The 14,416-nt window shown below is 40.3% G+C and overlaps 1 protein-coding gene across 4 annotated transcripts in view; it reads left to right on the plus strand.

Moving 5' to 3' along the window:
- Positions 1-14,416, plus strand: part of Parn (poly(A)-specific ribonuclease) — a 165,358-nt gene that overhangs the window by 53,879 nt on the left and 97,063 nt on the right. For 3 of the 4 annotated variants that reach the window (XM_013517837.1, XM_005391140.2, XM_005391134.2), the window contains 2 exons: positions 12,838-12,893; positions 14,141-14,227. In XM_013517837.1, coding sequence (XP_013373291.1) covers positions 12,838-12,893; positions 14,141-14,227 — 143 coding nt within the window. The remainder of the gene's footprint in view (positions 1-12,837; positions 12,894-14,140; positions 14,228-14,416) is intronic. The other variant, XM_005391135.2, reaches the window with a different exon arrangement.

Below are 14,416 nucleotides of genomic sequence, written 5' to 3' on the forward strand. Positions count from 1 at the left end.
CCTTTCCCCTTCCCTCCCTCCCTCTCGCCTTTCCTTCCTTCTTACCTTCTATCTGGAATCAAACTCAGGACCTTGCACTTGCCAGGGAGGCACTACACTACTGAGTTATATCCCCAGCCCTATTTATTTACTTTTGAAACAGAGTCTTGCTAAGTCACTGACTTGCCCGTGTTATCCTTCTATCTCAGCCTCCTACAGTGCTGGGGTTACAGGCATGCACCACCACACCCAGCTGTTTTTTTTTTTTTGCTTTTTGTTTCTTTTTTGTTGCGATAGGAGCTTGCTGTGTAGTACAGGATGGCCTTGAACTCACTTATGAAGCCCAGGCTGGCCTCAAACCCATGATGATCCTCCTGCCTCAGCCTCCAGAGTACTGGGATTACACGTATGTGCCACCACACCCAGCTGTTTTCTTTTTTCTTTTCTTTTTTTTTCTTGTGTTTTTGAGACAGGTCTTGTTATGCAGTTCAGACTGGCCTTGAACTCACTTTGTAGCCCTGGCCGGTCATGACCTTGAAACGATTCTCCTGCCTCAGCCTCCCGAGTGCTGGGATTACAGGGTTTTTTTTGGTATCAGGAATTGAACTCATGACCTGTGTTTGCCAGGCAGAGGCTGTGCTGCTGAGCTACATCCCTGGCCCCCTGTTTTCTTTTTAGAAACTGCTTCCTTAAAATATAAGTTAAATAGGACATTTATAATTAAACATACAGTTCACTCATTTAAAGTGTACAATTTAACAATTTTTTGTGTAAGACATTTCTAATTTTTAAAAAATTGTACAAATATCTATAACAAGTTTTCCTATTTTCACCATTTTAAGTGTGCAATTTGATGGCATTAATTACATTTACAATATTACACAAACATCACTCTCTATTTCCAGAACTGTTTTTCACCCCGAATAGAAACTTGTAATGATCCAGGGGTAACCACCCCCTATCTTGTCCTCTACCCAATCACCACAAATTCACGCTCCATCTCTGTGAATTTGACATTTTGTGAGCTGTTTCTTTTTGAGAAACTCATTGTTTCAGGGAGATTGTAGGTTATTAAAACTACTGATATTTTGGAAGTGTTGGGAGCGTTTCTTTTTTGACTATAGTGACCTTATAGTGACGTCTCTGTGGCATGTAAACTTGGAGCTGCACAGATGCCTGTCTGTGCGACCACCTCCACAGAGACGGGCTTCTGAACAAGGTGGTGGGGTGGGTCATCTGGGCTAAGTCACACCACTTGTGCAGGACATTTGTCCTTTCTGAAGCTCAGTTTCTGTATCTGTGAAATGGAAATAATGCCTCCCCCCAAGATAGCTGCGTCAATAAGGCTGTTGAGGTGGCTTGTGGTAAGCATGTAGAGAGCTAGTTGTCACTGTGATTTACACACTGTGAAGTTCAATAAAGTAATGGTGAGTCTACTTTTTCCTGGTATTTTGGGCAGTGTGAAAAACAAACAGGGCAGTATGTGCAGAGTGGAGTACCCGTGGGGGTAGTCCCTCTGTGTAGCAGGGACAAAGAGGTACCAGTATACATGATGCCAAAAAGCTGTTATTGGTTTGTTTTGTTTTGTTTTTTTTAAAGAACATGGCAGCTTAGAAGTTCCTTTAGGAGAACACTTCATATCTGCCTTTGTATCTTTTTGATTTTGTGTGTGAGGGGGGACACTTGAACCCTGGCCCTTATATATGCAAAACAGTTTTTACCACTGAGCTATACCCTCAGACCCTAAGTTTATCTTAATTTAAAAGGTCGTGCTGTGCAGTTGGTTGTGAGTGAGAAGTACCTGTCCTGCATGCTGATCATGCTCACACACATTGAGCCTTGTGATGCTGGCAAGGCTGTGTAAGTTGGGACGCAGCAGACAGAAGCACAAGATATCCTCCATCTGTCTGCCTATGCTTCCATTCACATCCCCTTCCCTCGAAGCCCCTGGTAATGCCAGAACCCAGGTCAAGGCAGACAGGACAGAGTCAAATTAATGGCAGTGGCAATCCTGGGACCCTTCTTCACATTGGCAGGCTCTCCCAAGAATTTGGTAGCTGTTATCCTTTAATTTTATAATGATGGTGGTTCAATAAAGGACTCATATGCATCTTTTAAAGTATGTCCTCTGCCCCTGAGCTTCTACCAAAAGTGGATCTGAAACCTGAGATACAGAGCATGACTCATTGTTAACTGATTAGACATAGACTGAGTGCTGCTGTGGACATGTCTCTTTAACTATATAGAGCCTGGGAAATAAGCCCTTCAGTAAAAATGGAGTCCATTTTCAACCTCTGCAGACTGCAAATGTTGGAGTCAGGTGCCACAGAGGACTAAAATCCCAGTACTGCCAATGCTTAGAACGGTTTTCTAGATTCCAGTAGGCACAAAGCTAGTTTTTCTCTGAGAGTTCACAAAATCTGTTTTTCCGTAGTACACAAGATGCATTTTGTTCTCACATACCTGAGAGTGAGTCAGGTGTGTGACTCATTTTGCCTCAGAGTAATAATGTTCATGTCATTTTTGGTTCCCCAAATTACTTGGGTATAAAGGATCTTTGAAGAATTCATTTGGAACCAGGCATGGTGGCACATGCCTATAATCCACACTATTCAGGACACTAAGGTACGAAGATTGTGAATTAGAGGCCAGCCTGGGCAACAAAGCCAAAACCTGTCTCAAAATAAAGTAAGAAAAGGGGTGGAGGGACTAGGGGTGAGGTTCAGTGGTGCTGTTTGTCTACCACGTGCAAGGCTCTGTGTCCAGTTCCTAGCACTACAGGAAAAACACACTAGTAAACAAAAAACCAGGAATTTCTCTGCCCCGAAATCAGTCATGGTTTGATTACCCTGAGAGTTATTTAGTATATTGATTTACATAAAGGAAAAACACAGGTGAGTTATTCTTAATCCTTAAGACTGGTTGTGTTAGGACTGAACACTTGTGCTTGTTTTCATGACTTCTTCAGGAGAGGGAGTGCTTACTTCTAGTTGATCTCACATTATCTAATTTCTCCCGGCGACCTTGATTGCCAAAAGGTTTATGAGATAAGTCCCTTGTGTGGCTTTACCAAAAGATAGCTTTTTTTGTTGCCATTTAGTTTTTATTCATAATCATAAATTTAACAACAGTCTGGCTCGGCTTGAAGAGAGGAGAGATAAGGAAAATAGGGAGCCCAAAAATATGGAACCCCTCATGAACTTGCACATCTTCTTTGCTCAGGGGCCGTGCTCATCTTCTCTGTTCTAGTATAATGTGCTGTGGAAGGTAGCACAGAGACTGCCTTTCAAAGACACTTTAAAAGGGACCCCAGAATTCTCCCTGTGGTAGGCTGGCCTGCAGGTGTTACAGGGGCCTCTCCTCGGGCTGAGCAGTTCTACACTTGTATTTTCCCTGGCTGTTTTTGGAGGCCACGTTTGAGATCACTGTAGACACGCTAGTAGTAAAGACAGCATTCTTAGGAATTCCTAGCCTGGCCTTGGTCCTGACCAAGAGTAAATGGGCAATAGTTACTTGTAAGACTATTTAGCATTTATTTGTAGTGCTCAAGGGTTAGCAGTATACTCTAAGAAATTTAGACCAGCTACCAAGTAGCTTACCCTTTGAACACCTTCTGCTATACAGAACTTGTGGCCTACATTGACTGTGCTTTCTGACAGCAGCCCTCACTGGTGGGTGATAATGTCCTCGAGTGAAAGCTGGGACATCTATGCAGGGCTCCAGCAGTGGCTGAGTCAGGGATGACGCAGGTCTGTCCTCTATTGAGAATGCATTTTTCTACCACAGCCCAGTCTCCGAGCGAGGCAGTGTTGTGTGTTTTCTTACAGAACAGTGTTAGTGTCTTTGGGAGATTTTTTTCTTCTCAGTGCTTAGCCTGAACAGCTATTCCAAAAGATGTTGACTCTGTCTATTGGGTTGTGTGCTTCCTCTGACATTTCACAATCCTTTCATTTTACAGGCTCTGGAGATGTTGCCTTTTATAACGCTTAGTTTAACATTTTTATTTGATGTAATTTCGTAGGATTCTTTTGATGGAGACTGTTACAAGGATTGCTGGTACTCTCCCCCTTTTTTACCTTTGTTTCTAGAATTAATTCTTTTTAAGGAAGGATGCAGGTTGGCTTTAGGATAGATGTTGGGTTACGCTCTGTTTGTGAAAAAAGCAAGGGGCTGGATCCAAAATTGTAACCTCCCTACCTGAGTGAAATTAAAAATAACCGATGCCACATAAGCTTCCTTCTGGCCTTTGGTTACCCTTATTTTACACAGGAGCTCTACTGAGCAAACTAAATTAGCTTATTTTGTGAGAGATGTCTGTGTGCTCCATACTCTGATGATAAAATTAGTTTTTTATAGCACATAAATATGTATAATGATGAAGTCTTACATACAAAGTTCCTGTGGAGTGCTTTACTACTGTGCCCTGAAGGAAATACCAAGACTGTTTGCAAGTACAGTAGAGCTGGTCATCATTCCAGGCTTCAATTTTTCAGTGGAAGGCTTGGGACTGGGGTGATTACAGAATAATTCACTGCTGAAATTGTGTTGGGATTAGATTGCATTCACTGCTTCTGTGTCCCCATCTTCAGTGATGTGTGAGCGTGCAGTTGTGTTTGGAGCCCTCTTTTTAGAGAAGAAGTGGAAGTGTAGTTTTGGTTTTTGTACTGGGAATCAAAGTCAGGACCTTACACTTGCCTGGCAGGCGTTGTGCCACTGCGCTATATCCCTGGCCCGGAAGTATGGTCTCGGTAGAAGCAGAAAGCAGATTGAATGAGTGCAGATTTCTACTTGAGGAGTCAAACAACTGGGTTTCTAGGAGCTAGAATAAAGAGTTTGGGGACTTGAGATTGAGGGACCAGAATAGAGTGTTTTGGCTATTTTTTTCAGTATTGGGGAATCATGGTAGGCAAATGCACTTCCACTGAGCCACACCCCATAAGCCCTTCTGTTAAATTTTATTTTAAGATAAGATCTCACCAAGTTGCCCAGGCAATCCTTAAACCCATGACCTTCCTTCTCAGCCTCCCAAGTAGCTGGGATCATAGGCGTGTGCCACCACATCCAACCTGTTTTTATTAAGACATGTCATGGCTTTAGAAGTTTTTCTAGTTGACTGAGACCTATGTGTACATATACAAATCTGACATCAACTAAAATAAGCGCCTGTATTTATATACTTCTGAGGGTCTCTCAGCCTAAAACTGGTCATTCCTTAGTTTTCTTGATGATAACCCATTATGTGGGGGGGTGTGACTGGGAAGTCTTACGTCCAAGCAGCAGCTTGTTTGGTCCTGCAGACATGAGAGTTGTCTTTTGATCTGTGGCTCTTTACTGTCTGTTCCCATTGCCCTGAAAATTCACTCAAAGTTGTTTCTTAGACAGCAACCTTGTTTCTTAAATCTGGGCTCTATGCTATCACATAAAGCTATAATTTAATCAGCCCTTCAAGCTTTATCCTCCTCTAGAAATTTCAAGGACCTTCACTTATGTCCTGAACTTTGGCTTCCCTTTTTTCACTCTAAGAGTGTGGGTGGTGACTTGGGATAGCACCCTCATCTCTATCCTGTCCTGCTAGACTGAGGCTCACTATTTTCTCAGAGGCTTTGGAAACAGCTCAGGATAAAAGTCCAATGGAGAGGGGTTCCCAGCAGAGACAGAGCAGGGCCCTCGGTGTGGAGCAAATAGGAGTTTTGGGTCTGAGTCCTGTCTCTGCCCCTCCTGGTGGCCAAGGGCAGGCCACTGAACATGGAAAAACGCTGCCTCATTTTTCATATAATGGGACCCGTGCTTCTCTACCCATCCTCCATACTCAGGACCATGTGAGGTTTGGCAAACAAAGGTAAATATTATTTTAGTTAGGAAGCTGGCACTTTAAAAAAATTCTTTCCACATTAAAAGACAAAAATCTGCTCAGAATTCCTTAGCTAAAAAGAAAAATTACTGTCATTTTAGTGAATTTCCTCCTACTCTGTTCTCTGCATCTTTCATTTACTCAGGTCAGTGTTCCTCATTTACTGATTGAGATACTGGTTATATTTGTAGCTTAAAATATACATAATAAGGAATTTTCAGAAAACATCAAAACTAGTGCCCAGTACCATGCAGATGGCCTTCACTGCTCTGCCAGCTGGATCTGCCGTGGTGTCCCTGACCTTGCCTTAGTGTGAGCCTTGCGTCAGTATGCACTTCCACTGCAGGCATTTTCTGCGGGGCTGGATTGGGGCCTCTCCACGAAGTCCTGTGCTCACATGACCCTTATGCTATGCGGTGCTGTCTTTTGTTGTTTGTTTTTATTTTTTTTTATTTAGTGTATGTTTGTGACACATAATAATTACATAAATCACAGGGAATTTGTGTATATACACGTCACTTCATCGTTCTTACTTTCCCTTCCACCTCCTTTCATCCCACATCTTCCCATCTCTACAAATCTGCTTCCCTCTGACTAGTTTCCAGAGTGACAGTCAGTACACCTTTCTCCCCCTGCTCCCATTGCTATATGGGAAAGTCTGTTGCTTCGAGAGCAAAATTCAGTATTTTCTTTCATTTCTGTAGAGAGTCAGTGACTTCATGCACACGTTTATTTGGCAGTGCAGCTTTAAAGAGCCGTGATGTTCTTCAGTTCACAGAGGTTTGAGTCTGCACGCAGCATGTTCCTGAGTTGCCAGGACTCTTGCGTGAGCTTTTTAATATCACATTTACAGGGCTGGGGATATAACTCAGCGGCACAGCGCCTGCCTGGCAAGCACGCAACCCTGAGTTTGATTCCTGGTACCAAAAAAAATTACGTTTATCTTTTTGTATTTGAAGCAGAGTTGCATAAAATGGGTTAATACTGGTGGTGTTGTGCAATATTTTTTGTGTCCGATGGACAGTGGGGGATGGTTCAGGTAAGCCATAGTCCAAGGCGAGATACTGTGCCATCAGCAAATAACCTTTGATATTAGTGCCTTCCTTCGAGCAGCCTGCCATGTTCTGTGGTTGCCAGAAGATTGTTGGTAAGGTTGGGGATTTTAATAAAGATGACAAGTGTCTAATTCTTTTTATTCTTTTTATTTTGTTAGATAAATGTTTGCCAGTCTTTGGTGCTGCATTGGTGGCCAAAGCATAATTTATGGCCAGTTTACATAAGTTGATTTGACTTTTGCGAAGAGTTGCCAAGAAAGTGGCTGCTTAAAAACAAGCAGTACAGCTGTCAGCAATAATTTTCTCCAGATTATCCCCTTATAAAGAACCTAGTTGCTTGCCATAATTCACCCTCATAGCTTCAGACATTGGTAAAAGCCCATGTTACCGCGTCATAGATTTTGAGATAGTCCTTAATATTGGTTTTAATATTTTTATTTTTCTGAATCAAAATTATTTAGTATAAACAAATCATTAAGACTATTTTTTTAGCCAGATGTGGTGGTGGATGGCTGTAATCCCAGCCTCAGGAGGCTGAGGCAAGAGGATGGCCGTGAGTTCAAGGCTAGCCTGGCCTCCGTAGTGGGTTCAAGGCCAGCCTGAACTGCATAGCAGGACCTTGTCTCCAAAAAAACCACAATTTAAAAAAAATTTTTTTTGAGAAGTCAGCACAAGTCATTATCCAGCTGACTAGAGAATCATCTTTAATGGTAATTAACAACACACTATTAAACATACTGCTTTTCTCTTAACTTGAGGGTTGACGGTCCAGAGTCTGGGTCAGGAGCTCTTGGATGAGACCTGGGAATGTGTATCTTGAAGGAGCCCCAGGTGAGGGTGTTGGCTTTAAGGAGCCACCTTTTGATAAGGGTTCAAGGTTCTGTGCTCTCTGAAAGGAAATTCTTCAGTGACTCTGGAGTGTTCTTGCATTCTCTGCGACACAGTATTATACTGCCTTGGTTGCAAAAGTTTTGAGGGTCACTTCTTTTTTTTTTTTTTTTTTTTCTCTGGTACTGGGAACCGAACTCACGACCTTGCGCTTGCCAGGTAGGCGCTTTGCCGCTGAGCTAAATCCCCAGCCCTAGGGTCACTTCTTGTGAGGCCATTCAACATGTGGGTAACAAAGATGAGATGGCTCTTTGGAGGTGAAGGCATTCCGTGTCCTATTGAAAGACCAAGCTGATTTACCCACCATGTGAACAAAGGACCCTAATATGCTGGGCTTTACCTTTGAATCTTTGCAGACTTGTTTCAGAGCTATGAGACACCATGTCCCCATTAGCATAGTCTTACGGCATGGAAAAAAAAAAAAAAAAAAAGAGTCCACAAAGGATTACCTTTATTTTATGTCACTACAATGTGAACTTGAATTTGTAGTTTCTTAGGGTAGAATTCTGGTGTAACTTTGGCCACTCTACTAACTGGGAATTTTAATGTTTGTGTTTGGTAGGATTAATGTCAATTCTTTAGTAATGTGGTGGGAAAATAAAATTTCACCAGAAAGTGTTCAGGAATGTAGCAAGACTCGTGCACAGTCTTATTTGAGTGCCTTGACCATATTATAGCCATCTCAAATCCTCATGAAAATTGAAATAATGTTTCATGCACAGTTAGTCCACATGTCTTTTGTGATACCTGCAGATGAATGGCCTTCTGGCAGAGATTGTTCTTCAGTTCCATTCTCAGTGAAGGAGCACCCTTTCATGTGTGCATCAGCCTTCCTGCAGGCCTACTATGTCTCCTCATAGGTTAAGGTGAAAACTGGGAAGTTAGCTGATCCATGTGTGAAGCGTTTCTTGGAATCGCACATGTGGGATGAAAGGAGGTGGAAGGGGAAGTCAGTGCAGGCCCTTTGACAGCCAGTTTGGATGAGTCCTGTATGCACTGAAAGTTTTAATTGTCCTTCAGAAGGGCAGGGATGTCAGCAGAGTGATGGCTCTCAAACAGCATGGCAGAAGGTGGGTGGGAGGCTGCTGGGAAGGTTTAGTTTGCAGACGCTCAGTTACAGTGTAAGAGTTGGTCTCACAATTGCGTGACTCTTTCCAGAGCCACAATCTGCCAAGTCACACACAGAGCTGGTTTCTGTGTTCTTCCAGGGTATGGGGCTGTTCCGTTCTCAGAAGCCCAGACATGAAGGTGGAGGCATAGGGGAAGACTGAACAGTGCTATTAATAACCTCATTTGAAATGGTTTTCTATTTAAAGTATCAAGATACCAAAACACCGTGGGGTAGGATTAACTAAACTTTTTGAAAACATATTTTACCTGAGAATGAAGTTTATTTTTTAAAAAGTACTTTCATTTCATTTCATTTATTTATTTTTTGCTCTCTGCCTCCAATCTTTGAGACATGGTCTTACTATATAGATCAGTCTGGTCTTGAACTCACTATGTAGCTCAGGTTGCCCTCGAACTGGCAGCAGTCCTCCTGCCTCAGTCTTCCAAGTGCTGGAATTACAGGTATGTACCACTATGCCTGGCTATTTTTGGTCTTTTTGAGACAGGATCTTGCTATGTAGTTCAGGCTGGCCTGGAACTTGTGGCAATCCTCCTGCCTCAGCCTCCTAGGTGCTTGGATTATAGGCATCTGCCACCATGCCTGGCACATTTATTTTAATCAGATAATATTTAAAATTCATCCAGATATGGTGGGGCATACCTGTAATCCCAGCACTCAGGAGGCTGAAGCAGGAGGATCACTGCAAGTTCGAGGCCAGCCTGGGCTACAAAGTGAGTTCACACCAGCCTGAACGGCATACCAAAACCCTGTCTCAAAAAGACAAAACAAATAAAAGATAATTTTTAAAATTCAGAAGCCATAGAGACAAATAGCCTATATATATTACATAACAAAAGACTTTTTCAAAAAAAATTTTTTTTATAGTTATATGGTGAGAGAAACTGGAGAAGCCCTCTTTTTCTTTTTAAGGGTAATTATTGGTTGTATTTGTAGGACAATAGATTTTTTCTGAACTCATTTTTGAGGCTGCATGATTTTAGAAATAACAAAAATACGTAAAGTAATTAAAGATTCACACTTGTGTTTACTATATGTTCTCCCTGACACCAGGTAAGATTGTGCATAGGATACACAAAATTAGTTCAAATGGCATATTCCATTGACTTCTAAGAAAAATCTCTAGTGATTTCCCTTGGCTCTTTTAATTCTAGTAGCTTTTATTTTCTTTAAGTTTCAAAAATGATAGTAAAAGGAATTTTGAGAATCAAAGCCAGAGTTGCCAAAACCATTGTGGGGGAGGGTGAAAGGAGGATTATTTTCTCTTCTTTTTTTTTTGTTTTTTTGTTTTTTTGTTTTTTATTTTTTCTTCTTGTACCAGAAATCGAACTCATGACCTTGCGCTTGCCAGGCAGGCGCTGTGCTGCTCTGCTAAATCCCCAGCCCCTCTCTTCTTGCTTAAAGACAAACATTTTACAGAGATTCAGTAATCATAGTATACAAGTTTTTTGCTTTTTGGCAGGAGGCACTGGGGAATTGAACTCAGAGCCCTTACTATAAGCAACATCCCCAGCCTTTTTATTTTATGTATGTATTTATTTATTTTGAGATAGGATCTCTTCACTATGCTCAGCTTTTTTTGTTTGTTTCTTTGTTTTTTCAGATAGGGTCTGTCTTAGTTACTTTTCTCGTGTTGCTGAGACAAAATACCTGACACTCAAAATTAAGGAAGGAAAGGTTTACTTAGCTCACAGTCTGTGGAGGTTTCAGTCTATAATCAGCTGGCTCCAAGGCAGGGTGGCATGGCTGAGGAGCAACTCTTCATGGCAGCTGGGTGACAGCAAAAGCAACAAGAGCAAAAGGGGAGGAGTGAGCCTCTTATTCTCTCTTATATTATATGGAGGCTACCTGCCCTAGGGCGGGTATACATTCATACCCCTAATCCCTGCATAGACAGTGAACCAATCACAAACTCTAGATTCACCTGCCTCCAGAACACCCTTGCCCCCATGACTGCAGGAGGGGCTTTGGAGGGACATCCAGACACAGACCATAACAGGGTCCCTCTGTGTAGTCCATGTTGACCTTGAACTTGCTTTGTGGTTCAGGCTGCCTTCAAACTCACAGTCCTCCTGCCTCAGCCTCTCTAGTGCTAGGATGCCGCCATATTTGGTGCTTTTTAAAACTTAAAATTGTACACCAAGTTATTCATGTGTTGGTATCATTCTTCAATAGTTGTTTGCTATTTATTATATTGAAAATTTAAACTAATTTATTGACTTCATATTATTGAAGTTGATTTTTATGATGAATATATTTGTAGTATAGCAGTGAACATCTTGGAGATTCAACTTTTATTCTTTTGAAATTAGAGTAAACATTTAAAATTATTTTTAAGGTGCTTGATATGTTTCATTAACTGCACACATGTGCATGTATGTGTATATGTGTTGCTGGGGTCTGAACCTAGGGCCTCACCCCTATGAGGCCAGTGCTCTGCCATTGAGCTATACCCCCAGCTTTTTATTAACTTTAATTAATGAAAAACTTTTTTTATTTTTAGCATTTGGAGACTATGTCTAAATTTACTAAATGGAGAATTGAAAATTACATGCAGCATAAACATAATGAGCCTCCTAACCTAGGAATATCTTACCAGGTTGTGGTTGACAGCAGTAATGTCAGCTGCCTTTATCCTTGAGAACCTACTGTGCTAGGTGCTTTATGTATCTTACTATTTTCTGGCATTGCAAACAGTATTGATTAAATGAGGATAACACAGCTTACAAAAGCAGAATAGTATACTTTAGCTCACATTAGTGAACTAAAAATAAAATTGGTTTCTTAGCCATGGATCTGGTTTGCTAAATTGTAGGCCATACCAGTTCTCAGACCACAGACTAGCATGAGTTTGGTTTTTCAGGGCATTAACAGAGCAGTGTTGTTCATGCTGATGGCTCTGTTTGTAAACTAGATCATACCCCACTTGGCTTGTGAATGCCTGGTAATAATGTGCCTTAATTGCAGGTCAGTGAAGCCAAACTAATTGCTTGTCGGGCATTTGGATCGCCTTTTTAATTTGCTGTATAATGTAGTCTACTGGAAACATACAACATATTGTTATCCGAGTAAAACTCATTAAAATCATCTTATACAGAACAGGACGTCTGATATTTTGTTCATAGTCTTGCAAATAAAGCAAAATGTAATGACATTACAGAGCGCTATAATTAACAAGTTCTCTTTTTTGAGTGCCTTTGTAAAATGAATGCTATAGTTTATATTTGTGTGATAATTTTCTTTACCAGGAATTGCTTTCTTTTGTGCTTTTAGTGTGTTTTAAATGACAATAATGATGTGGACTTTGAGACAGTCACTTGTTTCAGACTATGCAGTTTACCCAAAGAAATTAGCATTTAGTCAGTAATTTTGCTTTTCGTTTAAAAAAGAAACAAGGGTAGGATTGTAGCTCAGTGGTAGAGCACTTGTCTACCATGGGAAGACCTGGGTTTGATCCCCAGCACTATAAAAAATAAGTTTGCATATTTTTTTAAAAAAGAAAAAAACTGATGCTGTTATTCCACAAACACCATTCATTAGAGTTGCCTTTATAATTTGTAGGAATGCTTATTCATAAGTTGGTAAGATGGTTAATATTTATTTTCTTAGAATTTCCTTGGACTGACACACAAGGAAGCTCTCTTGGGACTGCCTTTTGACTTTTTAATTGCTAATCTCATTCACTGAGCAACTACTGAGTAACAGAAACTGTTCAGGGATACACCAGTTTTTTTTTTTTTTTTTTTTTTTTTTTTTGATAATATGTAGCCTGGGAAAAATCTCTGAAAATGAGTTTTAAGACCATTTAAAAATTATTTTAGAAATAGAGTAATATAATCAAGAAGCTTCCCCTAAGACATTTTAATAGATGTCTCTGTTGGTTTTTTAAAAAATTTATTCATTGCCTGTTGTTTTTTTTTTCCTTCTCTTTATAGGTTATTTCTGATGAGGGTCATGGATATCCCCTATCTAAACTTGGAAGGACCAGACTGTAAGTAAATTTTTATTTTCTCATTGCATCTGCACATTTAAGTGTGTGGTCTAAAAGGGAGAACGGCAAAATATTGAAGAAAGAACTTTTCTCACTAAAAATGAGTAGTGATTTTGTGGTTGATGTATTTCGCTTAAAGTTAAGGAGACCCTTCGGCTTTCATTAGTCATCTCTTTACTTACATTTTCCAGCTAATGTGTGAGTTGAATTTTTAAAAAATACATCATTTTATTGTTTGATTTTCTCTCAGAATTCTCATTTCATCATTTCCTGTAAATATTTATAATAGATTTTAAGATAGTCCATATATGTCAGTTACTTGTTAAAAATTTGTATTTTTCAGTTTCTTGAATAATTATGTAGTTAATTCAGTGAGTTGTTGTTGTTTGCCATAAAAACCCTGAAAGGTTGTGGATGTAACTCAGTTGTGGCATACATGCTCCCTGGACTCACTTCCCAGGACACACACAGAAAGAAATGAAAAACGTCACAAAATCTCAAATGTCATCAGTTTGGTTGCTGTTTCTTTTGTTTCGTTTCATCCTTTTTTTAAATTTCATTGCTCTTTCTAGCATCGGTTTATCTGCTTTGAAACTTGTATGTGTCTGCAGTAGAAATGGATGAAGTGTGATAGATAATAAATGGGTGATAATAACTGCTGCAGCCATTGTTCCAGGACGTACTGTTGTGTTGCACTTCTTATTAGTATGCCATCTTCACAGTAATTCTGTAATAGAAATATTGACATCCCCCATTCACAGCCAGGAATGGTCAAAGTGGTTAGATCTCCTGCATAGAGTTGCAAAGTTAAGTGATGGATCTTGGAGTAGTGCCCAAGACTGTGCCTAAAGACTGCCTCTAATTAAAAATAGTCCATTTATTTGGACACTGTGTCTTTAAATACATAAACTGCTAGCTTAAAAGGAAAAAGTCAAATGTTTAGTGAAACTTCTTGGATACAATCGCCTTTTGATTCCTCTTTACATAATCTATACAGGAATTTCATGAAAAGAAGTGTTGTTAGGTTAAGTATCAAATTGTGATAGGTCACGTACAGTAAAAAGGCTGAGGTCTAGATTGTGATTGCAGAATCCACCAGTCCTAAGAATACATTTAGGAGTTCTTTGGTACTCACAAGGCGTTCCTGGTAATTCCTCAAACTAGCGTGGGCTCATTTCATCAAAGCATCCCTGGTTTACTTGATCACTTTTCAGCTATCAACTTGTCATCACATACTTGTCTCCTAGTGCAACCTAAACGCGATCATGTTCTCCATGTAACGTTCCCCAAAGAGTGGAAAAGCAGTGACCTTTATCAGCTATTCAGTGCCTTTGGTAAGTAAAGTCTAAGTACAGATGTACATGCCTTTTGGTATAGGCGGTCAGAGGTAGTTTGTTTCAGGGCAGGTGTAAAAGAATGTAAATATGCAAGTTTTTAATTTCACTCGTGGAATTTTTATGTGCTAATGTGATCTGAGGAGCTTTTACTGACACTTCCCAATATAGTCCTATTAATCCATAGCA

This window comes from Chinchilla lanigera, unplaced genomic scaffold (assembly GCF_000276665.1).
Source record: "Chinchilla lanigera isolate Chin_1 unplaced genomic scaffold, ChiLan1.0 scaffold00041, whole genome shotgun sequence".
Lineage (NCBI taxonomy): Eukaryota > Metazoa > Chordata > Mammalia > Rodentia > Chinchillidae > Chinchilla > Chinchilla lanigera.